The sequence below is a fragment of the Oncorhynchus kisutch genome, linkage group LG6, assembly GCF_002021735.2.
Source record: "Oncorhynchus kisutch isolate 150728-3 linkage group LG6, Okis_V2, whole genome shotgun sequence".
Lineage (NCBI taxonomy): Eukaryota > Metazoa > Chordata > Actinopteri > Salmoniformes > Salmonidae > Oncorhynchus > Oncorhynchus kisutch.
This window is the reverse complement of record NC_034179.2, coordinates 22,310,651-22,337,746: the sequence shown is the minus strand read 5'-3', so window position 1 is coordinate 22,337,746 and position 27,096 is coordinate 22,310,651. Positions and strand designations below refer to the sequence as shown.

General features: G+C 42.7%; 1 protein-coding gene across 2 annotated transcripts; it reads right to left on the bottom strand.

The window, feature by feature from the left end:
• Positions 1–767: 767 nt before the first annotated feature.
• On the bottom strand, positions 768–26,838 carry LOC109892508 (autism susceptibility gene 2 protein-like). 2 transcript variants are annotated; one of them, XM_020485090.2, is made up of 19 exons: positions 25,645–26,838; positions 14,769–14,975; positions 12,578–12,670; positions 12,423–12,449; positions 11,335–11,364; positions 9,508–9,556; positions 7,306–7,630; positions 7,001–7,218; positions 6,645–6,874; positions 5,753–5,797; positions 5,428–5,532; positions 5,249–5,302; positions 5,131–5,160; positions 4,960–5,031; positions 4,637–4,775; positions 3,393–3,464; positions 2,772–2,855; positions 2,447–2,678; positions 768–2,267 (listed from the first exon to the last, which is right to left on the bottom strand). In XM_020485090.2, exons 1-19 carry the CDS (start codon positions 25,993–25,995, stop codon positions 1,238–1,240), a joined length of 3,393 nt encoding a protein of 1,130 aa, XP_020340679.1. In that variant the 5' UTR covers positions 25,996–26,838; the 3' UTR covers positions 768–1,237. The 2 variants fall into 2 exon arrangements, with proteins under 2 accessions (XP_020340679.1, XP_020340680.1); XM_020485091.2 differs by having other exon boundaries at positions 4,637–4,772.
• Positions 26,839–27,096: the final 258 nt, after the last annotated feature.

Sequence of the window (27,096 nt, the reverse complement as noted above, 5' to 3'; positions counted from 1 at the left end):
CAATATATTTATTTCATTTCATTTGCGATTTTCATGAATAGTTAACGTTGCGTTATGGTAATGAGCTTGAGGCTATAATTACGCTCCCGGATACGGGATTGCTCGTCGCAACAGGTTAATTAAAACTACAGATTTTCAATGTGTTTCAAGTCTGGAGATTGAGATGGCCGTCTACTTGTGCCAAGTTTCAGCCTCCTGGCAGAGGCAACCATGTTTTTGGCTAAAATGTCCTGGTACTGGGTAAAGTTTATGATGCAGTTGACCTTAACAATGACCCCAGGACAGTGGAAGCAAAAATGCCCCATAAAATCAAAGATCCACCACTATGTTTTGCAGTAGGTATGGGGGTTCTTTTCTGTTCATGCATTCTCATTTCGGCTCCACTGGAGTGCGTGGCCAAAGAGCTCTATTTTCATGCTGTCCAACAAATGTAAATGCCCGGAGTTTGCTAAACGGCATTGGCACTTGGATTGGAACCCGTGCTTTGGTCAGATGACATGAAAATGGAGCAGTTTGGCCACGCACACCATTGGTGGGTTTGGCGTAGAAATTAGAATGCATAAGCAGAAAAGCACTCCATACCTAAATATCAATTAATATTTATTTTATACAGTCATCTTTATCAAGGGTGTCAATAAATTCGGACCCCAATGTACATACAAGCCCATGCTATGATAAATTATACTATAATACAAAAAAATAGACCAATTATGATAATTTAAGGAGTACTGCAAATGCAAGTGAAAATAAGACAATGAATTGCCAAGTAATTCCATTTTTGTTTAAATAGACATTCTTTATAGAAACAAATGACAGGTTATGTGAATATTTCCACAAAGTGAAAGTCATTTTCAGGTAAGAAACATAGTTACATTAACCTAAAAACTATCAATCAAGAGGAGAACATATTTTGTCAGTTTTACCTATTGATAAATAATGTGTAATAAATGTGTATTAAACAAAGGTAATGCATTAATTACACAAATGTACAAATTCATAAAATCTATTTCTGTACACAGAGAGGGAATATAAATCTTACAAAATACTCATATATTACTATCAAATAACATTATCCAACAATAGTTATTCAACTTATTCATCCGTTTCTATGCAGACTCACTACTTAAACTTGTTATTTATTAATATATAATCTACAATATACTATTTTTACATAAAGTCGTCAAGTTGAGTGTGTACTGTATAGAGTCTGGTCTCTTATATCTGAGAGACTTCCATGCTACTGTGCCTCCACCTCTTTAGGATGGCAGGGTGGGGTTGGGTCCCCAGAGGGTGGGGCACTGGTGGGTGTGGTCTTTCGAGGAGTGGAAGGTATGCCAGGGGATGTGGTGGAGGTGGGCACCAGAGGAGGTGGGGCACTGAGAGTAGCAGTGGGAGGAGTCCTGTTCAGATGGCCACTGTGTGGAGCTGAGGGGCTGAGCCTGGGGTACATCACCCCACCCAGGGAGGACGTAAAGGTGGGTGTGTGTGCTAGGTGGCCCTCCATGGGAGACCCCTGGAGCTGGTGCAACCTGGCCCTCTCCTCTGCCTGTCGGTGACTGTCCTGTAGGTGCTGCTGCGGCTGTGGGTGGGGGTGTTGCTCCCGCTGTCTGTGGCCTCTCTCAGGGTCATAGGTCGTATGTACCTGCTGGCTCTGCAGGTACAGACCTCTGTAGGGGTCTCGTAGTGGATCCCAGGGGCCCGAGAGGTGAAGGGGCACACGGTGGTCTCGACCTGTGGCTAGTGGACTGACCCCCATGAAGGGCTGGACACGGGCTCGCTCCATTGCACTGAGGCTGCTCACTGGGTGCATGGGGCTCATGGAGAGTGGTAGAGAGTGAGGTAGATGGCTGCTCTGAAGCATGCCTGCGACGGGGAAGTGGCTGTGCCTTGATGAGGGGCGTGGAGCCTGAGAGTGGCCTGGTGGGAGTAAGAGGGTCATTTCTAGTGGCCCAGCCATAACCTCTGGCTCATCTCTGTGTTCCTGCTTTATGTTTAAAGGTCCCTTCAGGGTTTGTGTGCTCTCACTGGATTGGTGATTCTTCACTGTGTTATAAGTGTTTGAGGATCCCCTATCCTGCACCTCCAGCGCTGGAGAGGAGCTTTGCTTCACCTGGACTCTCCCCAGCGAGGTGCCGTCCCTCTCAGCCTGACGACGACCCTGATCTGGGCTACTCCTCTTCCTTTCTGGGCTGCTGCTGCCAATCAGATTACTAATCTGAAAGCCTGAGGATGTGTGGGTGGATTGATGGCTTCTTTCCAGAGAATTTCTATGGAGAGGACAGAGGTGCGGAGGTTAACAGCTGGGAAATATGATATCTAGCCTCTATGTGGTTGGAAAAATAGGCAATTCTTTGAATGTTAGATGCTGTTTCAAAATATAAAATCACAACTTTTGAAGGCCTTTCAGGTTGGGAAATGCCATCTCTGCGCTAGGGCTGTCACACACCCGTCTCTCTCTGACTCCTCCTTGGTAGCAGAGTGATCCCTTTTCTTAGCTTCCCTTTCCCTCTCACTGCTCTGGACTGTGAGCTTGCGGGCCACATCAGCAGGCCGGGACTGTGCTGGAGGCGTGGGGAAGGAGGGGAGCATTCGTTGCAGGCGGTTCCAGGCTTCCTGAGGGTGGCTGACAAAACCTGGCAACCCATGGCCCTGCCTGTCACCAAACGGGCTGCCTGGGCCTAAAAGATTTATGTAATTTCAATCAAATCAATCAGTTCACCAATTGAGTTGAAACATTAGGTTGCATTAACTATCTGAGAGCGAAAACCTACCAAGAGATGGGGCACCCAGGCCGCCAAATGCATTAGTTGCAAGTTGTCCAAGGTTTCCATAGTGACTAGCTCGATCAAATGGATCTGAGGAGCATCACAAAAGGAGCACCTCTTAATGGCTGTTGTCTTGTACTTCATACATCATTATTTATTTTTATATATATTTATTTTTACACCTTTTTCTCCCCAATTCCGTGGTATCCAATTGTTTAGTAGCTACTATCTTGTCTCATCGCTACAACTCCCGTACGGGCTCGGGAGAGACGAAGGTTGAAGGTCATGCGTCCTCCGATACACAACCCAACCAAGCCGCACTGCTTCTTAACACAACGTGCATCCAACCCGGAAGCCAGCCGCACCAATGTGTCGGAGGAAACACCGTGCACCTGGCAACCTCGGTTGGCGCGCACTGCGCCCGGCCCGCCACAGGAGTCGCTGGTGCGCGATGAGACAAGGATATCCCTACCGGCCAAGCCCTCCCTAACCCCGACAACGCTAGGCCAATTGTGCGTCGCCTCCATGGACCTCCCGGTCGCAGCCGGTTACGACAGAGCCTGGGCGCGAACCCAGAGTCTCTGGGTTAATTATTTTGACGCTGCACCAGCAGCCTATGGCTCTTACCAGTAAGGTGGCTAGCATGTTGATAGTGGCCGTGATGCGTGGGGGCATTGAATGGTGATGCAGACAAATGACCTGTAGAGGGAGAAGGTACAGTAGTGAGCGAATCAACCACACTAACATGTGCATACAGGGACATAAAGGAGCTAAGGAACCAATAAAAGCCGTTGTTCCCATGACCGTAACAATATCATCATCACTGTACAATATCACCATAATTGTACAATATCATAACCATACAATATAACCATAACTGTACAATACCACCATAACCGTACAATATCATCATCACTGTACAATATCACCATAATTGTACAATATCATAACCATACAATATAACCATAACTGTACAATACCATCATAACCGTACAATATCATCATCACTGTACAATATCACCATAATTGTACAATATCATAACCATACAATATAACCATAACTGTACAATACCATCATAACCGTACAATATCATCATCACTGTACAATATCACCATAATTGTACAATATCATAACCGTACAACATAACCATAACTGTACAATACCATCATAACCGTACAATATCATCATCACTGTACAATATCATCATAACCGTACAATACCACCATAACCGTACAATATCACCATAACTGTACAATATCATCATAACCGTACAATATCACCATAATTGTACAATATCATAACCATACAATATAACCATAACTGTACAATACCATCATAACCGTACAATAACATCATCACTCTACAATATCACCATAATTGTACAATATCATAACCATACAATATAACCATAACTGTACAATACCATCATAACCGTACAATATCACCATAACTGTACAACATCATCATAACCGTACAATATAACCATAATTGTACAATATCATCATAACCGTACAATATAACCATAATTGTACAATATAATCATAACCGTACAATATAACCATAATTGTACAATATCATCATAACCGTACAATATCACCATAACTGTACAATATCATCATAACCGTACAATATCACCATAATTGTACAATATCATCATAACCGTACAATATCACCATAATTGTACAATATCATCATAACCGTACAATATCACCATAACTGTACAATATCATCATAACCGTACAATATCATCATAGCCGTACAATATCATCATAACCGTACAATATCACCATAACCGTACAATATCATCATAACTGCACATACATCCTCATTTAACATAGTCATGAATAGGACATGGAGTAGGCTGGCTAACCTGAGGAGGACAGGAAAGGTTGGGCCATGTCATGGTCATAGGATAGTCCAGGAGGAAGACCTGGTGCGGCTGGCCGACTAAACAGGTCCAGCTTCACCCTGCTCATATTCAGCTGATGTGGATCAAAGTGCATGTTCTGCTAAAGATAGATAGATAAAGTGGGGAGGAGAGTGATGGACAGAGAGAGGGATTAAAAGCTTAATAGAGATTGAGAGGTGAAGGGGTTGCTGAGATGGGAGGAAACAGAAAGCATTACTTCACTGATTACCGGTTTTGGAAAATAATTAATGCATTTTGTAAATTAATGAATGCATCTTGTGCACCTTCATTCTCTGCTGGTGGTGATGAATCTGCCATGCGATCTGGCCATGCATTAGACACCATTTGCCAGCCTTCTGCAATAATAGAAGGACAATCATTTGATTAGTCTTAAACCCAAGGGCTAGAATTCTGTCGACAAGCTTACAGAATGACAGCGAATGGCATATTCTTACCCTAGCTGATGATCTGAATGGATCAGCTATCTGTGAACAGAGGGAGAACAGAGGGTTAATATCTGAGCCTTTACTACAGTGTTTTATTCATAACTTAATGGATAGAGAAGAGGCCTACCCGTGGGTCCTTTGGTAGTAGAGGGACTTCTGGCCGTGTCACTACATCCATAGACTAGGGAGGGATGGTAAGTCACATGATTAGATTATTATGTGGTTAACACAAGGCCATAAAAGAGACAGACAGACAGACAGACAGTCAGACAGACAGACAGACAGAGGGAGTGATGTGGTATGGACCTTAGGCTGGAAGGCTCCTTGCAGAGAGCTGAAAGATCCTGGGGGTCCTGAGTGGGGGTGCAGGGCTGGCATGCCTGGCATCACTGGGGGGTAGGAGGGGTAGAACTGGGCAAGACCACACACAGGTTAAGATGAGAATGAATGAAGTGGAACGTCAGGGGAAACAAAAGATTAAACAAACACTTCGTACGCCCAGAGTAGATCTGTGAGTAAATGGCATATAACTTCATTTCTTTGAGAACCATAATATGATACAGAATAATGCCTTTGATGGTAATCCAAAGGAACATATTGCCATCTTTCTGAAAACAGTACTTTAACTTACATGTCTTAGGTAAGGGTTTTCCAGTTTTGCTGAGTACTTTTCCAACTGAAAGACAATTTTGTGAGAACACGTCAGTAATATGAACAATATTAGACAATAATATAAGCATACACAAAGAAGACACAAATGTAAAAATGCTACAAATTATTATAAAAAAATATAAAACATTAACCATGGCCGTCCTGTTCTACACCTCACATTACACAAAGTGCCAGGAAGCTATGCATGCCAACGACTGCACAGCACGGTGCATTCATCTCAGCTCATTGACTGTTTAACAGATGCATGTACACACTTCGGATGGCTATGTTCAGAGTTTCCATATCTCAGCTGCTTAAGCCTTAACTGAAGCCCTGCCAAGGCCGGCACAAGCATCCATGAGCAATTACCCACGATCAAAAGCACTAATGACCTCATTCCTTCTGCTGCGGCACAGTCATTTGTCCTGACAGCAGGGCTTTGGTGTGTCAAAACAGCCATGAGATCCATTTACACTGCCTTTACCAACTGCCAGTGGAACAGCCAACCATTTCTCTTTTTTTTCTATGCTGAAATATTTCTAAATGTTCCCGCGTGGGTGTAAAAAAACATTTTAGTGTAAATGGATCTGAAAGCAAAAATGTATCTCTTGGGGACTGTATCTGATATTTCTGTGTGATATTTGAGATGTGAAACTAACACACACACAGGGTTTTCCCCAGAGTACAGGAGGCAGATGCTGAGCCTGAGGCTACACTATTAAGAAGATGGGTTTGGAAAACAGCAAAAACAAAGCACTCTGTAAACTCTCTGGTTTCTGGGTGACCTAAAATGTTCTTTACAATGAATGTGGGATTTGATAATAACATGAACTCATATGAAGAGGTTTGTAATGGACATGTGCTGGACTTACATTTAGGGCAGCTGTGCGACCCATATTTGGGGGTGTAGAGACGATGCCTGGTGGAGGAGGCAACCCGTTGGGGTAGGGTGAGAAGGTGAGCTGGTGTTGGTGCTGATGTTGGTGCTGGTGTGTGTGCTGGTGGAATTCTGCCCTCAGTAGAGGTGGCTCAGAGCCTGCCCCTCTAACTGCAGTCTGTGCCAGGAAATGGTTGTTCAGTTCCTGGCGAAGCAGGTCGTGCTCTGTTGTGGGGGGAGAGAGGCGATGTTAAACGTCATACTCTATGATGACTACTGCTCTTTACTCACCCTTTCTCACAACCTACACCTGTTGTACATTAAATCTCATTTACTGTTCATGCCTCTTACCTGAGCAGCCTGCTCGAGTGGACCGTCCTACAATACCGCTGGTTGCTAATCCCGCAGGACTAGTGAACATGGCAGGGTGGCGATGCCCGTGACCTGGCAGGAAGAAGTGGGTTGCGGACAGCTCTGAGATGGACAGGGGGAGGGCTGGCAAGGGAGAAGAATGGTGCCCGAAGTGGGGGGATGGGGGGAGGGTTCGCTTGTGGGACCCCTCTATGTTGCTGTGGAGAGGAGGAAGGAAAAGTTGTAAATAAATATCAACCTACTCTATGATATAGTATTATTAAATGGTTTGAACAAGGTCCTACCTGTTGTGGAGACCAATGTACAGGGGATGACCCTGGTGATGTGACAATGGTTCTCTCTTGACCTGGGATAGGCCTTGCCCTGGCAGAGTTGGCATGGTCGGGTTGTGAGGGGACGTCCTCTCCTTCTTCACACACACAGCAGGAGGTGGTGTGGTGGTGAGAGGGGCTGCAGGGACAGGGCTGGCATCGGGCAGAGCGCCAGGGGCGGGGCTGGCAGCGGGCAGATCGAGGGGCGTGTCGCTGCTCTGCTCTTGGCTGCGTTGTAGACCTGACACTCTGGCAGAGCTGCACACCTTCGCTTCATCCCTCTGGTCAACACCTATGTCTATTAGCAACCAGAGAACATAGGCTATCAACCACAGTTTGACAGAACTTAGTCATTTAATGTTCTTTCCCACTTCAGATAAATACTGACATTGATGTGTCCATACTTAGCTGAAACAACCTTCAGTCAGAGTGGTGAATAGCTTCTAATCTCTGCTGTACTAGGCCTACATCTAGAAACAACAATAAGGCAACAACGAGCAGCTTCGTAACAGCCAGTGTGTCTTGGAAAAATTAGCATGTTCCTACTACAAAGTGCTTACAATTTGTTAGTCGCACCAATAGATCTTCCATTCACTGCCAGAAAATGATCATTAAATTCAACAAACGGCCTATTTTCCCAGCACCAAACACAACCTTAGTCTCTATTCCCTGCAGTCTTTGAGCTCTGACAAGAGCTGAGGGCCCTGGGGAGAGACTAGTGGTGTGTTTACCATTATTTGTAATCATAACGTTCAATAGCCTGAACTCCAGACGGCTTATTGGGAGACTGAAGAGATCTCCAAAGCAAACAACAAATGCCCTCTCTAAAGCCCACCACAAGCAGCTTGGAGGTAGTGAGAGTTAAATGGGGAGCTCCTAGTCGCGTTCACACAAGACATATTAAACCCCTAGCTCAGCTCTAAAAGGTTCTCACCACCAGCCAGCCAGTGGGATTAGAGCAGGTTTTATGCTGCTTGACCTTGGATGTGCGTCTCCTCTTGGCTTTTACAGGCTAAATGAGTTTTAGTTTGAGAAATAGTGGGTTTTGAAGGGAACACAATCTATCAAGCTGCCCCTATACGGCCAAACACCTCAGTCGGGTAAAGATTGCTGAATGGGAACAATACCATTCAGTGATGTTGTTTCAGCACCATTCTTTTGGGTGAAAATTGTATTTCATTGTTGAATTTCAGCACAGGAGGCTGCAGAGGGGAGGCTCATAATAATGGCCGGAACGGAGAAAATGGAATGGCATCAAACACATAGAAACCATGTGTTTGATGTATTTGATACCATTCCACTAATTCCAGTCATTACCGCATCCCGTGCTCCCCAATTAAGGTGCCACCAACCTCTTGTGAATTTCAGCTGTTGTTAGATCACAATATGGAATTGATGGCGATGGTAAGGATGATAATAGGGAACATTGCAGATTACAAAATTGCAGTAGATGACAAAATGGCTTGAGCCAATAGTCTCATTGAGCATGAAGTGTGACTAACCCGTTCCTAGCCCCAACAAAGCATCTAAGCCACTGGGAGTAGAGGTTCAATCCAATTCATAGCTAAAATGTTTTGTAGAAAACATTTATCAACTATTTCAAATCACTCAACTCAATTGCACAAATATATCTGACAAAACATTGCATCATTATTCAGTTTTACTTTAAATATAATAAATCCCTCTAGAGCCGAGACTTTCCACAGGGTAGAGTAACATTATACCCACATTGTGTAATTAAGAGCAAGTGTGAGGATCCTAAAATGACAAAGGCCAGAACACTTTGCCAACAGCTTGACCACTGTGTGGCTTTTTTAAATGTATTTTTATTTAACTGGGCAAGTCAGTTAAGAACAAATTCTTATTTTCAATGGCAGCCTAGGGGGATATGTTAACTGCCTTGTTCAGGGGCAGAACGACAGATTGTTACCTTGTCAGCTCGGGAATTTGAACTCGCAACCTTTCGGTTCCTAGCCCAACACTTTAACCACTAGGCTACCCTGCCGCTTTAAAGAGGATTATTCCCTTATTCGAGTGAACAGAAATGGAATGCCATAAAAAGCATGTCACTAAGAGAGACACATATCTATTCTGTAAATAGCAACAGCTAAACGAGGACAGAGAGTCAAAAGCATACACGCTGAATACCCCAGAATCCAGAGGAAATATTCTTACCAGTAGTTTTCCTTAGTCTGAAGAGTTTATCAGACACAATCCCTGAAACCTGAGTTAGAATGAGAAAAGAAAGGAAATAACAAATATGTTAGCCTAGCTAGAGGCTAAATTAGGATTCTGAAGGTGCCGGTAGTGGAACTGTCCACAAAAGTGGTTGCTTTTCCATCTTTATCAGCTCTCTATCAACAGGACTGTTCTGTATACTGGCTCCTGTTCCACTCCCAGACTCGATGTGCACTTCGTCACTCAAAGGGGTGTGTTCAAGTTCACAATGAATGTAAATGAGAACAGAGAGACAAAAGGTGAGACATACATCTTGGTGAACCCAGTCCAATGACACGAGGGAAAGTTTCAAAATGAAACTGAATGAGATTCAATCGAAACCATTCTTAAATAATTTAATGTATTACGTGACAGCTCAATGCAAGTATATTTTTGACAGGATAGTAAAAAGCATCTCACATAGATTACATATTAAGAGGTAATTCATGTAATCAGTCATATCTTCCCTGTAAGAGCGCTCACTAGAAATATACATAAATGTCCATGACATTTACCTTGTGAAAAACTCATTAGAAAGTGGATGAGACAAATTAAGTTAGTGAGTATCTTATTACAATCAATAAATTACATTACCAACCGTATGTTTCTGATTAAATTGCTGAATATTGGCCAGATTCTAATAACAGGCAGCAAAGGACACACACACATACGCGCACACACGCACACACAAACTAGACTAATCAGCCATTTTCATTTAAATAATATATGTGGTGAGAATATATGATGTTCTGTGTATTTCTCATCTTTAAACTTGTTCTTTGCAAAGTCATACGGACGCTGTGAAACCACCTGATTATGGACTAATGGCATCAAATAAAGACGAATCAAAACGAGCAGACTCAATTGCTACATCAAATTGTTGATTTACTGGGTCTGAACTCAGCTGAAATTCCTTTGGTGTTGCAAATGTAAGGACCTTATTTACAGCTATTCCTGGAATCCCTCAGTTGATTAACAACCTAGCAAAATGCCACAATACTGTAATCTGGTTCATATGACCTCATGAGTTCAATTTCAGTTTTAATTTGAGGTTGCTGACAAAGTAAATAGATCATATGGAGGAAATACAGAGACTAGTTGTTATTATCAGAACATCTTGACTTTCGTAAAAAGGTCTAATGATGTTCACAGTGTAATCAAGTTAAATGCCACAAATTCCCTAGATCAAATCCAATAATGAAATCAAAGAGTGCTGGTATTATTAACATATAGATATTTATAACAAGTTTAAATTAGTATAATGTCCTCGGGACACACAGACTGAACCTAACACTCATAAACCAGTAATAAAACACAAGACTAAAGACATCACACACACTGTTTACGCTGCCCTGATGTAAATAAAAAGGTCAGCCAAAAGACCTGACTCCCATCACAACCCTGCCTGGCATTTGGAGGACCTCCTTCCTCTCAGTACAATAAAGCCTGGCCAGCTGACAGCGCAGATGGGAATACATGTGTAACCGGTGTGAAATGGCTAGCCAGTAAGCGGAGCGCGCTAGTTTCAATCGGTGACGTCGCTCGCTCTGAGACCTTGAAGTAGTTGTTTCCATTGCTCTACAAGGGACGTGGCTTTTGTGGAGCGATAGGTAACGATGCTTCAGGGTTACTGTTGTCGATGTGCAGAGGATTTCTGGTTGAAGCCCAGGTTGGGGTGAGGAGAGGAACAGAAGCTGTTACACATGGCTGAATGACAGAATAGTAGAGCACTGATACCTTATTATCAGTGATAACAGTTGTGAAAAGTGAGAATGTTTATCTTGCCTTGTCATCGATGTCACTCTCACTGTCACACTGTGAGAGAAAGGATGTAAAACACTGCATTAATTCATGAGAATGTATCAACACCTTCATCAATCACAAACACTCAAACTGGAAGTGAGTTGTTCACATTTCTGCTATCTTCCTCCACAGTCATATCAATATTACCCACAGGAACAAACAGTGTTATTATTTGTCTAGAGATTATAAGGAGACCTTGATTCAAGGTCATGACCTGTGTTTTGAGTGACACTGCCGTGTTTACTCCTACTCTATTGGCAGGGAGAGAACAGCAGAGGATACCGCGAGACTAGAGGCAGTAGTCATACGAGTGACTGATGGGTGTTTACAGTAAGCTTCCACAGCAGTATTTATCTTCATTAACTAAGCTTTCATTACAATATCCTATTCCATGAAAACAAGATTGTGGATTAAGAAACTTGACTCCAATCATTTAATTTAGTATGTTCAATGAAATCTTGATAAATATGTGCTGTATTTACAAATAATGCATAAAGAAACATTGAGACCCATTGAGATCAACTAATAATCCTGGTTAGATTAGGACTAAAAGCTGTGGTTATGTCTAGTAGTAATATCACAAAAACAGTCTGTTTACAAATCAAGAGAGAGAGAGAGGATATTATTATACATTATGTATGTTACCTCGTTCCTAGTGACAGACATGTGTTTAACTGCTGTGTGAACTGATCTGTCTGCTCTAAGGGATTCATCATGCCAGATGACACAGCAGCACAACTGTGAGCTACTGTATCAGCCAGTCAATTTATACTGAAACCACTGACAACACGTGTCTCTCTGCCTCACTCCCCTAATGACTCAAGCCCTGCTCACTGTCAACATGTCAAGGTTACTCAGATCCACAAATCACTAATCCATGTTGACATGACACCTGTTTAGCTACATTACTAAATATCAGCCTGTTAGCTTTTGAGAACATTTTGTCACAGACTGTTCTTGTTCTCAAAATGGTAAAGATAATCACTGACCCGGGTTGCTCTCATACTCTGAGAATGACTATAGGCAGATCCTGGACATTAATTCTGTCAGAAAGAATTGAAGTCACTCACCGAATATCCCCGACCAGAGAATGAACTCTGTGGAAAGGAAGGATAATGTTAATGAGCAAGGGCTTATGATAGATTCTGATAAAGCCCTTCTGTAATCACTCAATAGGATGTTGTTGCACACAAACATTTCTTTATCCAGACAACACTGCTCATACCTCACTATGGTGTCCTTTGGAGTTGCTTCTCTGATGTGTGCCCTGTGTTTTGGTGACTTCAGCTCTGTCTTGCCTTCCTAGAAGCACCTTCACCTGAGGAACATGATAGACTAATTATCTTCCGTTCTTTGAGTCCATGGTTATCTATAGTACGTTGAATTGGTAGACAGTACATTTATCAGCCCAGAAGAGAATCTGGACCACCAGAGGGCACTATCGTATTACAGACATCAGTGAGTGATTACACGTCAGTGAGGACATCCATTTCAATGACACAGTTAACCTGATATAAAACAAGCAGAGTTGATGCCCAGACTCATTGACTGCCCGTGATGGGCAATTAGCACTAGGCCATGCTCTGGCCCATCTGAGAGCCGACGGAGACATGGGTGCAGGTACACAGCGCATGCATAAATGGGCGCACGCACACATAAACACACGCACGCACACACACACACACACACACACACACACACACACACACACACACACACACACACACACACACACACACACACACACACACACACACACACACACACACACACACACACACACACACACACACACACACACACACACACACAATTGTGTTGCAATGGAAACCTTAAATGACAGATCCATGAAGCATAATGCATATTCAAACATTGATTCAGGAAAGAACTAATTGTTTCTGGACAAAACAAGACAGAAACGATATTGACTGAAAGCTTAGCACGTGGTGATGATGACACAGGAACAGTATAATAATGTGGTATTAATCTGAGGTTTGATGGTTTAAAGCAGGGCTGCCCAACCCTCTTCCTGGACATCTACTGTCCTGTAGGTTTTCAGTCCAACCCTAATTTAGAATATCTGATTCAGCTAGTTAAGGTCTTGTTGAGCAGCTAATAAGTAGAACCAGGTGTGTTAAATTAGGGTTGGACTGAAAACCCACAGGACGGTAGATCTCCAGGAAGAGGATTGGGCAGCCCTGTTTTAAAGCTACTGCTACTGTAGCATTCAGCCCGTTCCTGTAGTGTTCTGCTGGCTGCTACACTTCCCTGCTTTGACAGTCCAGCCCAGGACACTGTCTATTTCTGTGTGTGGGTGTTCGTGTGAAACCGATTTATTTAAATAGCATAGATGATGTTTCACAGTGGCTGCGAATATGTCAAACTAGCATCCTTCAGCAAAAGTCCTGACTTGATTTGACACAGCCAGTGTGCGTTGTCAATGTGCAATGAGCTGCAGTAAAATACACTATCTTTCTGGTGATGAGGTGAAACAGAAAAGATGATGTTATCTTAAGTCCCTCTACTTTCTAGAGAACACTTAGAGGTTTCTTCAATGACACAATTGAACTGCTCTTGATTGAATCAAGTGTTTCATCCATTTCGTAAAGTAGATTCCATCTACTTACAATGTGCTTAGATAAACAATCAATTTAAGGAACAAAGGACTCTTTGAAACAAACATGATCATAGATCTCTCCTCTATTGCAAAGGAGGCTACTATCCAACATACTGTTTTGCATACTGTTCAGTAGAGGAAACATCCACAAGCCAGGGGCCATCTAGGCGATACCTTACAAGGCGATACCTTACAACAAGTAGTATCTGGTCTACACACAGAGATAAGGGTAGGGGAATTGGCTAGGCCAGAGACTGATATGGAAGCGAGCCTAAGTGTGTGTGTACCTGGTGTGCTCTCTGTTACAAACACAGACACATCCTGGGCTGAGGAGGAAGCTCTTCACAAAGCACCTTATCTCATCATAGCTCTTTATTGGCGCTCGTTTCCTGTGTGGCTCCCTCCTGACTTCATGGACAACAGACAGGCTTGTGCAAGGCAATTACTAGACCAGGATGGGAAGCTTCGGGAATTAACCTGATAGAGTTCATTGACTGGCTGGTGCCAACAATGAACACCTAATAATGGAGACAGTTTGTTTACAACTGATAGAAACAGGATCACCATTAGAAAAATAGAACTGTGGGATTGAAAGTGGATGACATGCAACAGAAAGAAAGAACTCAAAATAAACAAGCCTAGACTCTAAGCTACACAAACTGTAAGACCTCATTACTTCACTGGGCAGAACCCTTACACATGTGGACACACACATTACCAGGTAGACAGGTTTTGGTTTGTAGTAGAGCATATTCATTCAAAATATAATGAAGGTTAATACCACAGATCCATAGGCTACCTGCTTGTTCTTCTTTGAGTTGATTTTCCCCTTCCCCTGCTCCTTCTCTCCATACTGCCCATGTTCAATGTCAGCTCCATTGTCAGTGAATACATTCACAGGGATCTCAGCCCTTTCAGAAGCCTTTCGTTTCTTCAGCATCTGGCTCTCCCACTTCTCCTTACCCTCCTGCAACCTCAGGCTCTTTGAGGTCTTCCTCAGAGCCACCTACGAAAGAACAAACACAAAATAGGCTTAATATCTACAGCACAGAAAGAAAGAGACCTTGGTGTGGATGATGATAATGCTTAGAATGAGTCAATATGACAAGGCGGCAAGGGAATCCTTGCTGAAACCTCTAAGAATTCAATAAAAACCTATCTTAAAGACAAAAAAAATTGAAGTAAAACCATACTCATGATGCTTCTGGGCATGGCTCTGTGTATTGAGGTCATATCCAACCTGGTCTCAGAGCATTTCGTATTATGTTGTACGTAAATCCGAGACACTCCATTTAGTATTATATGTTAAGTTTTGTATGGTATGTATTAATTTGTGGATTTCCATTACCCATTTTGTATGACATGTTAAGAATTACTATATGTATTATACATTATGATTCGCAAAACATACAATATGTTACGTATTTGCAAATCATATTATATGTTACGAACTTGCGAAACGTATGATATGTTAATGAATTCTAGCTACAGTAGGTGGCTAGGTGGCTAATGTTAGCTAGCTGGCTAATGTTAGATAGGCTAGGGGTTAGGGTTAGGGTTAAGTTTAGGAGTTAGGTTAAAGGGTTAAGGTTAGGTGAAGGGTTAGCTAGCATGATAAGTAGTTGCAAAGTAGCTCAAAAGTAGTAGGTAGTTGAAAAGTTAGCTAAAATGATAAAGTTGTCGATGATAAAATTCAAACTCGCAACCTTTAGGTTACTAGACGTACGTGCTATACGCCCACCCCTCCACCCACGACTAACCACCCTACTTTTGTTTTTTGCCTTAAGTAACCATCTATCTTATGTAACCACACCAAATGTAAGTGTCCCAGATGTATGTTTACTATGTTATGTCTAGTATATGAGAGCAGGCTTTCATATCCTATGAGGCAGGCCTGTGAGACTAGAATGTGGGCGGCCAGCTGCTGCCCATTGTCAGGCTGTGGATGTGGGGTCTGGCAGTCTGAGCTAAATGCCCCGTGCCTGGAATAACACCAGTGACCTGTGGGGGGTTTACCATTGGTGTTGATACACATGTCATCAAGCACAGTGGAGGCAAGCAATAAACACGAACAAAAATCAGTTACAGGTCATCTAAGACACAAATGTCTATTATTCTGTATACATCAATGATGTCGCTCTTGCTGTGCGTGATTCTCTGATCCACCTCTACGCAGACAACACCATTCTGTATACTTCTGGCCCTTCTTTGTACACTGTGTTAACAAACCTCCAGACGAGCTTCAATGCCATACAACTCTCCTTCCGTGGCCTCCAACTGCTCTTAAAAGTAAAACTAAATGCATGCTCTTCAACCGATCGCTGCCCGCACCTGCTCGCCTGTCCAGCATCACTACTCTGGACGGTTCTGACTTAGAATATGTGGACAACTACAAATACCTAGGTGTCTGGCTAGACTGTAAACTCTCCTTCCAGACTCACATTAGCATCTCCAATCCAAAATAAAATCTAGAATCGGCTTCCTATTTCGCAACAGAGCATCATTCAACAATGCTCCCTAACATACCCTCGTAAAACTGACTATCCTACCGATCCTTGATTTCTGCGATGTCATTTACAAAATAGCCTCCAACACTCTACTCAGCAAATTGGATGCAGTCTATCATAGTGCCATCCGTTTTGTCACCAAAGCCCCATATACTACCCACCACTGCGACCTGTATGGCTGGCCCTCGCTTCATATTTGTCACCAAACCCACTGCCTCCAGGTCATCTATAAGTCTTTGCTAGGTAAAGCCCAGCCTTATCTCAGCTCAATGGGTACCATAGCAGCACCCACCCGTAGCACACCCTCCAGCAGGAATATTTCACTGGTCACCCCCAAAGCCAATTCCTCCTTTGGCCGCCTCTCCTTCCAGTTCTCTGCTGCAAATGACTGGAACTAATTGCAAAAATCACTGAAGCTGGAGACTCATATCTCCCTCACTAACTTTAAGCACAAGTCGTCAGAGCAGCTCACAGATCACTGCACCTGTACATAGCCCATCTGTAAATAGCCCATCCAACTAACTCATCCCCATACTGTTGTTTATTTTTTTGCTCCTTTGCACCCCAGTATCTCTACTTGCACATTCATCTTCTGCATATCTATCACTCCAGTGTTTTTGCCACAATGGCCTATTTATTGCCTTACCTCCCTTATCTTACCTCATTTGCACACACTGTATATAGACTTTTCTATTGTGTTATTGACTGTATGTTTGTTTATTCCATGATTAACTCTGTGTTGTTTTTTGTGTCGCACTGCTTTGCTTTATCTTGGCCAGGTCACAGTTGTAAATGACAACTTGTTCTCAACTTGCCTACCTGGTTAAATAAAGGTGAAATAAAAAAATAAAAAATTTGAATGGAGCAATGCAATAAATTAACCCCTAAAATTAACCCCTATGCTGGTGGCTTTTTAGGTATTATTGTTCAATGGAAACGAACTAATCATCAAGTGTGAACTGTGAGCATTCCCCGCTGAGCGTCCCCCCTGCCTGCAGCTTCAGCTATCCATGAAAACAACTGAAAACAACTGATCTAATGGTACAAGTGTAAAGCCCTACCTTGAGCTAATCTCCAGAACCATTGCCATAGTGATATTAATATTCATTCTACTGAAAGACTAGCGGCGTGAGGTAAATGATGTCTTATTCTGTTTCTCCAGCTGCCTGGACTGTTACCAAGACTCTGATAAAAACAATCCCTGTTAGCTTGACTCTGAATTAGCATCAGGCGTACACATCTGTGGAGAGGCAGGGGGATAGGGGGAGAAAGGAGGGAGAGAGAAATATCCAAAACCAAATACCAAACAAGGGGAGGATGAGAGAGTGTGGGTGAAAATAATCTGGGGTAGATACGTTTTGCCAGCTACACTGAATACAATAGGGTGAATCCAGCTAAATCCAGGTTAGGGTTTGGGGTGTGAATGGCTTTGAGAAAGAACACTGGATCTAAATCCCAGGTAAAGTCCAGTGGCTTACAAAGGATTCAGTGGATGGAAGGCTCTCATCAAGTTCCACTATCACAGCTGTACCTCCATCCATTCCCTCTCACCATCTATGAAGCCACCAGTGAATATAGCAGTAACATGCATGTTATAACACAGTCTATCCTCAATTAACAGAGTTCATGAGAATCAAGCTATTAACAGCTCATGTTCCACAGCCTCTGCAGTCAGACGTTACATATGAGCTCTCACTAGGCATCTGAACATGCCCTGGGTATGGCCTGCAAATGTTCCACAAAGGACATGACATACAAGAGGCCAGAGAAACAAGGGGGGATGTTAAGCTATTCAAATCCAATTTGTGTCTGTGGGAAGACAGTGCAAAGGGCATACAATCAGCTAATGGCACAATAAGTGCTGCTTCAGCCTCCATTAACCGCTCTGCAAAGGTGCAACACATGCAGGGGTACAACAGAGAGTCAGTCAGTTAATTGTATAAAGTTAATAGCATCGTCTAACATGCCTTTATTAGAGTAATGGATCTGTTATAGTGAAATATATTCCTTCCTATGTTCATTTATTAAAGCACTACAGTGTATGAATGTGGACCCAGCAGATCTGATGTTCATGGGCGTTGCTCCATTAGATACAGTACATGATGGATTCCTAAGCTGTGTGTAAAGCTACAGGTCAACAGATAACACGGGTGCTGCTTAGCTGTTAAACAGCGTAAGTCCTATAGAGGCATGAGGAGATACAGTCATGGCTGTAGATAATCTGAATTGATATGCATGATTATTTATGTCTTTATCCTCCTGACCACAACAGAGATAATACTGCAAACAGCCTATCCATAGAACAAGCACTCCATCCATTCCCAGCTAGACCTCTTTCTGTCATTCTGAACTGTTCGATCACAAGCAACTATAGGCCACCATCTTCTGGTACATGTTTCACTTTAAATGGCCCTGACTTCTGTAGAGAGGTTGCAGATACAATAGGTTCATAATGACTGGATTATTTGAATGCTGAAATGGAGTTGGCGTGTCATTTCCCACAATGTGTGTGACACACAAATAAGTGGTAGAGGTAATTAGACACTTAACACTCCATTCCCACGACAGGTTCTGCCTGTCCAACAGCCTGAGGTCACAGCAGGTCCTGCCACTGAATTATGGGAGTCGGGCAATCTATTTACCAGTAATGGACTTAAGTCATGAATAAATTCACACTGCCATGGCTCTGACGTACAAGTCTAAATGTGTACTTTGTCACATAAATGTCAAACATATTTAAAGGTGGTACTGGTGGCCAAAAATATAAACATTATGAAATTGTAATAGAACATAAATGTCACTTTTCTTGTCTCAACCTACAGTAATGATAAAGACGAGGGGGCTGAAAATGGATCCAGTTTATTATCACCTAGATTCATTTGTAAACACTACAGTACATTCTGTCCACATAGCACAGTATCTAGACTATCTACAGTCCCTGGACAGCTGCTGTGTTCCATTCTCAGAGGAAGAAATTCCCCACATACCTGTGTAAAGCGATTAGTGATTTCATCATGGAGCTTCTCTTTCTGTGTGTAGTACAGCACAGCTACAACTCTTCATCCCAGTATAGACCCATTCAAGGACACTCACTGATTTTATAGACTGATGTTGCCTAAGTGCCTTTCACTCATAAGAGTGAGGTACGCTAAATCGGTCAATATCATTCGTCATCAGAATCCTGTCTGACTTACTGTTCATCAACTCAATATGTTATTTGCACTGGCAGCCCAGGAAAATGAGATGGAGACAGTCAGACAAGTGATTATGATCAGAAGCTTGACTAGATGTTCAGTTGACAAAAGCTGATCTAGGCAACGACATAACATCAGGAGTTCTTGAGAGCCTACACTCACTCTTCAGACAAGATTATTGAGAAAAATGTATTTTCATATCTTACCTCAAAGTATCACATGCTACTGTGGTAGAGGTTAAATCTGGGCAACAACATACACAGAGTGTACAAAACATTAGGAACAGCTCTTTCCATGACATAATGTAGATTGACCAGGTGAATCCAGGTGAAAGCTATGATCCCTATTGATGTCACAAATCCACTTCAATCAGTGTAGATGAAGGGGAGGAGACGGGTTAAAGAAGGACTTTTAAGCCTTGAGACAACTGAGACATGGATTGTGTATGTGTGCCATTCAGAGGGTGAGTGGGCAAGACAAAATATCTAAGTGCCTTTGAACAGGGCATAGTAGTAGGTGCAAGGGGCACTGGTACGAGTGTGCCAAGAACTGTAACGCTGCTGGGTTTTTCCCGTGTGTATTAAGAAGGGTCCTTCACCCAAAGGACATCCAACTTGACACAAATGTGGGATGCATTGGAGTCAACGTGGGCCAACCTTCCTGTAGAACGCTTTTGACACCTTGCAGTCCATGCCCCGACAAACTGAGGCTGCTCTTAGGGCAAAAGGGGCAAAACTCAATATTAGGAAGATGTTTCTAATGTTTTGTACACTCAGTGTATATTTGGGTAAAAAGGACATGTAATAAAACATGCTATCCTTGACAGCTGTATATAGTAGCTTGATTAATGCCTCTGCTCTCCTCGTCTGCCAGGTACTAAGACAATTAGATTACACACCATCAGTAACTAATCAGGCCTTTTCCTCAGAGAGCCTATTCACAGTGGCCTCCAGACATTATACTGGGATAATCTCCTCAGCTATGGGCATTGTAGTGGAACCCTAACCTAACTACAAAGCAGTAGAGCTCAACATCCAGCAGACACAAAGGGGAGGCCAAAAACAGAGGGACAGAGATTGAAAGACAGTGTAAAACAAAAGAGTGTTGTTTGCACTGCCCCTGAATTGGAACTAAACTACATTTGGAACTATACCATATTTAGCAGATAGCCCTACATATCAGGGCTAAATAGTATCTATCCACAAAATGGCGCCAACAGTCATTATTTTAGCCAGTGGATTGAGGTCATGCAGTAAGTAGCAGCACAGTCTACATCAGGGCCGGACCTAGCCTTTTGGGGACCCTAAGTGAGATTTGGTTCGGGAGCCCTCCACCTTGCGGCAAAACATTTTAGTGGCCTCCCTTTTGACGGCGGTGCGAAAATGTTTATGTCGATTTCCTGCAATTCTACACATTTTGCCATGGGGTGGAGAGAAAATGTAAAAATTGTATAACAAATTTCATACAATTCGACTCATTTTGCCATTTGGTGGAGAGACATTTTGCAGTTTTAAAGCTAATTTCCTGCACTTCTACATATTTTGCCATGGGGCGTAGAGAAAATGCTGCAGTTTTTCTAATGCAAGTTTTTGGCAATTCTACAAATTTTGCCATGAGGCGGAGAGAAAATGTAGCAATATATAACAAACAATTCTACAAAGTTTGCCATGACTTCTACCATGTTAATATAATATCTGAGTGAGAATGACTAACAAAAACAATGGGGGCTCCCGGGAGGTCAGGGTCCCTGGGCACATGCGCTATGTGCCAGGGTTCGGCCATGATTACTATAAGTTTAGCTGAATCAAAACATTGGTAGTTGACATGTCTAATTGAGTGACTGTCAGTGACTGACATAACAAGAGAAAAACTGCTGATTTCAAAATTGCACTTGGTGTATACTATTCTTAAACTCAACAGTAAGTTGAGTCCCCGATTGAGTTCCTATTTTTTATATATATAAAAAAGATATGCCTGGGGCCAGCCCTGTTCTACATATTCACTTTCTAAATAAAACTTGCTGCCTCTCTGTCTGTCAGCACACTGCAACAGACAGACATTATGGTGTTCCATGTCATTTCCAGGCTGTTTAGGCAGACTGGTGGTTTATTTACAGCAGAAGCGGACAAGCAGCAGAACAAAGGCTAGGAGAGAGGTTTTATGGCAGGAAGAGTCTGAGTCCGAGCCAGCCTGTTTTCTGTCTTACACACGCACACGCATTCACTTTTACAACTGTGAGTTTTCCCATTATGTGGAACTGCAGCGAACAGGGGTAAAACATGAAACGTTCAGCTGGCTGAATGAAGTCATTGTGCTACCACCATGCTTAAGAGAGGAGAAGGTAATCCTTGGACATAAGAGGCTAGCTGTTGTGGAGACTATTTATTTTACCTTTATATAACTAGGCAAGTCAGTTAAGAACAAATTCTTATTTTCAATGACGGCCTAGGAACAGTGGGTTAACTGCCTGTTCAGGGGCAGAACGACAGAACTGTACCTTGTCAGCTCGGGGGTTTGAACTTGCAACCTTCCGGTTACTAGTCCAATGCTCTAACCACTAGGCTACCCTGCCGCCCCGACTAGGGGGATGGCAGGCCAGATAACATAGAGGGTATGTCAATGAGTGCACATTCAGGCACACTGAATATGGCCATGGAGAGGTCATTTCAGTGTTCCTAGAACTAGAACATTGAACATTGATTCTACTTGAAAAAAGGGATGAAAGCAAAAGCACAGCCTATTATCAGCTCCAAGTGAACACTTTCACATACACAGACAAGTGACACCTACTTGTTTAAAAATCCTTGTAGGGCCCCTGAAAGCCAATCACTTCCTCAATCTTGTCCACACAAGCTTTTAAAGAGTGTTATCCAACCAGACAGACAAACACCACAAAGAGACAAGGAGCTGTGGAGCAGCAATCTTTCCCCCTCTTGACTGCCTGAAGAGCTGGGCCAGAGGACTGGGAGGCTGGCGCACATTAACTATGCAGCAGGGCCCTGGCTGTCATAAAGAAGCACTTACCTATCAACAGCTGCAATATTTCAATTATATGCTTCTTGAGAAAATTAGACCACTGTGGCCACTGCCTGTACAAGTTTAGCCGTAATCTTGAATACAGCAAAACAGACAAACATTTTTTTTTATTAACTTAGAGCTATGGGCGTAGAATGTTCTGTGACAGTGTTTCTCACCTGTTGCAGCCTATTAAATGAACCTTTAGCCTTTGACACACTGGTAGTGCTTATCAAACAGCTACTTAGAGGACATCACCTCTGGGGTGTACAGTAAAGTACACTCCTGACCGGAAGGACGGACTCCGAGAGAACATCAAACATATCATTCTACTTACGCAAACAGGGTGTCAAAATGTCTACGTGGGGCTTTAATGCAGTAGGATATTAAAAACTTGTAACAGTCTGACAGCTCACACTATAAATGACTAATCCTAGATTTAGTATTAATGAAATTCTATCTGGTGGAATCCTAGAAGCTCAATCATCATAAAAGTGGGAGAGTGGGGAGAGAGTCGCTCTATTAGCAGAGCTAGAGAAGAGAAGCATGCCTTATTAAAGGGAACAGACTGTGTGACAAAGAAACGTTTCACAGTTTAAAGGGTAGAGCTGCTGCAGGCGTCACCCATTCATACATAAAGCTAGACTAATGACAAGCCAGACACGCTGGTTACAGAGCTAATGAAGTCAAACAAACATACAGTGGGCCAGCACATCCAAGAATCCCTCCCTGGTGAGTTACACCGTCTAGGTTACGGCACTCACTCACTGCAACAATCATTATACAATTATGTACGCCTCCTCTATTACAATCCAGGTCAGGGTCATTTTGAGCTGGAGTCATAAGTCTACAGTCATCCTCATCCAGAATGTTGTGGGAATCATGTTGGCAATATGCAACAGCTGTATGCAGCAGCTGTTTCTACAGTGATTCATGTACGGTAAGCTGGTCCATCATGGCTACAGTGACTACACTATAGTGTGAGTGTAATAGCAATGGCATCTGTTTGTACGCACTAACTCTGCCATGGCTCGTTTGCCACCACAGGGAAATGAATGAGGTTTTTCTATAGGTAGATATGTATAGGGATAAGGGAGCTAGGCAACAGTGCAAATACTGAAATAAAAGGTCAATAAAGATACAAGGTAAACTCGGTCCGTGTAGCTATTTTGTTCGCTATATATCAGTCGTATTGCTTGGGGTTAGAAGGTGTTCAAGAACTGGTTGGTGTCAGTCTTGATGCACCGGTACTTCTTGCTGTGCGCCGCACAGAAAATAGTCTATGGCTTGGGTGGTTGGGGTCTTTGATGATTTTTGGGCCTTCTTTTCACACCGCCTGATATAGAGGTCCTGGATGGCAGGCGGCTCGGTCCCAGTGATGTACTGGGCTGTCACAACCCTCTGTAGCGCCATGCGATCAAGGGCGGTGCTATTGCCATACCAAGCAGTGATGCAACCACCTTTTCAGGATTTAAGGGCCCATGCCAAACCTTTTCAACCTCCTGAGGGAGAATAAACACTGTCACGCCTTCTTCACGACTGTGTGTGTGTGTTTGGACCATTTTAAGTGTTTAGTGATTTGGACACAGAGGAACAAGCACATAGAGCACATAAAAGCCTTCATAATTCATAAAGGTACTATTAACTGACTCATATTATCTCATAAAACAAAATGTATAAGACCTAAACTTGTTTTAACCTCAGACCTTATTTCCAGCATCTATACCAAACTCCATTCTTTCTACATTCATTTCCTCTACTGGCACGCTCTAGTGTAGTCACATAGCAAAGCAAATCCTTGAGTTAACAACTCCGAGAAGCAAGGGTTGACGGTAATAGATAATGATCGTCATCACCATCAATGAGAGTTGATTGTATTGTGTTATGTTTTGTTTTTCGCCCGTGACATTTGGTATAACAATAGGTTTCTCTTTCTAGAATGTGAATGTCATAACAGGATTCAGACAGTATCATAATGATAATGAGTCTTCTGTCTGGTACATATGCACCATTCACTTTGAGTCAGCTCTGGCTTTTTACTGCCAGTTTGTCTTTTACACAGTGTCACTTAAGTACCATTAATCATGTTACTGGTAGTCACCATCTGGCGGAAAGCACTGAGAGAAAAGGTCATTTTCAATCATTCCACACACTTGGTTTGCTTGAACATAGAAGCCTCTGATGCTTTTATTATTGCTTCTTTTGCATCTATTTTCAAAACACATGTCCCTGTGTGTGGACATGCCGTGAGGCAGGAGGAGGCACACTAAAACTAAAACCAGCTGATGAATACTGCACCTGGGAGCGTTTAAGAGCAAGAGAGCAGCTTTCTTTATAATGGGTCAAGCGTAGGCCTAGAGTTTTTTGGTTTTCCATGTGTGTACAACCAGAAAATCAGAACATATTCAAAATCGACCAGTTTTTCTCTGAAAAACACTAGCAATTATCATGACATTGACAAAACCAGCCAGTGTGCACCCATAATGATCTGTATTCCAGAAACACATCTGCTGGAATGAAAGTGAGTCTGATTTATAGAAACACATGGACTGAGTGACACCTCATAGCATCATAATGGTTGATGTTGGGATAAATCAACAGTAACCTAACAGCATATCATCAGCTGTCACCCTCACAGCATATTGACCCTGCAAACCAGTATGTTTACAGCAATATCCAAGGTCCCTAAAACCTTGTTACATAGGCAGGTAGGTAATTACAGTGTAGATAGCCAACACATTGTTACAATGGTTATTATTAATCTTTACACAAGATTTGCAAATTAACTCACAATGGAGACAACTGGGTAAACTGCACATGACCCTGTCAGAGACCATGAGACATGAGGCCCACACAGGGTGATTTAAGAGACTTATTTACTTGTGAATCATGTCCAAATAAACAAACATGTGTCAATATATATATATATTTACACACACACACAGCCCTATGTTCTTACCTCTAAAGATTCCAGATTGATAAAGCTGGCTATGGCAAAGCCATTAATAATGTCTTCCTCCTGAGACACTGATCCCCGTCTCTTTCTCCGAGAGGGACGCGGGGGTCGGACATAATGCAAGTTGGTCATTTTTCCATAATTACACAGGGCCTTTTTTCTGAACGGACTTTGCCCCCGTTCGGTGCCAGATGATGGACTCCGGTTTTGATCATTCCTGTCAATCGCATCCCTTCTCCGCACGCGGTCTCGTTGAGATCTGGACCTCCGGCTGCGCTTTATTTCCCCGTCCATTTTATAACTCCGAGACGAGGCGAATACCACAAGACAGTGCGAAATGTGTTCTATGTCCATGGAAAGTAACAGTGCGCAGAAGAGCCCTTGCTTTGTTTTTACAAATCAAATAAACAATTCAGACAACGATCTGAGAGAATCATCTATCGAACAATAACAAAAACAGACAAGAACATGTTCGAAGGATGGTTTCGATTAGAATGCGAACAGCGGCTGCCCTTCTAATGGCATCACCAAGACTCACAATAATATTGACTTGTTCTGCAACTTTGTTACAATTGTTGTCTGGCTGCTACAGCGCGAGCTGCCAGACAAAGCTATGACGCTGTATCATGTCCGACGGTTCTTCTACTTCCATCACCGCCCAATCCATGGTCAATCCACTGCCATAGCCTCCCCCCAAAACGGTTGTGCTTGGCTAGACGGATCCAGTTAATCCAATTAAAATATAAATAGCCCAAATAACTCCTCTTTTTAATGTTGATTGCCCGATTGATTGTTACTTATGGGTTTTGAAATGCAAACGAGATCCCACATTAATAATCCACACAACGCAATCAATTCCGTGAAGTGAATAATTGTCCATCCATTGACAGATAAAACCATCCATGCGCAGGCTATTTGTTTAAAGCTTGTCAATCTTCACGCCAAAGTGACCAAACCTCAGCCAGAAAACGATTCGCCTTTATCCTGGTTCGGTCTTCATAATAGATCCAGCCTCGAATTCTTCTTTCAGTGGTTCCTTAGTTGATATGATTGGTTCCTTGGTTCGAATGTCCCGTTGAGTTTGAGTAAATCGTTGGGTAAATGGTGTTAAAGAGACACGTTAGATTTAAAGCCCACTCCCCACTTCGCTCTACATTGCATTTTCGTTTGTAGTCTAGAGTAAATCCCAATACCCTGAACAACTGACGTATTTCCGCCACCTCTGCACGGAAGTGTCTGAAATGATCATCGACTTGACACTGACGGGAGGAGATGAGTAATTGAACTCTACTTCTACCATATTAACTGCTTAAAAAAGTTCGTTCTGTTCTTGATACAGTATTACATAGAAGTTATCATGACTACCAGGTTATTACAACTGAGTATAGCCTATGCTGAGAATAGCATACAGATTGATTCTTGGAAAAATGAGTTCATGATGGTGAAACAAAGGGT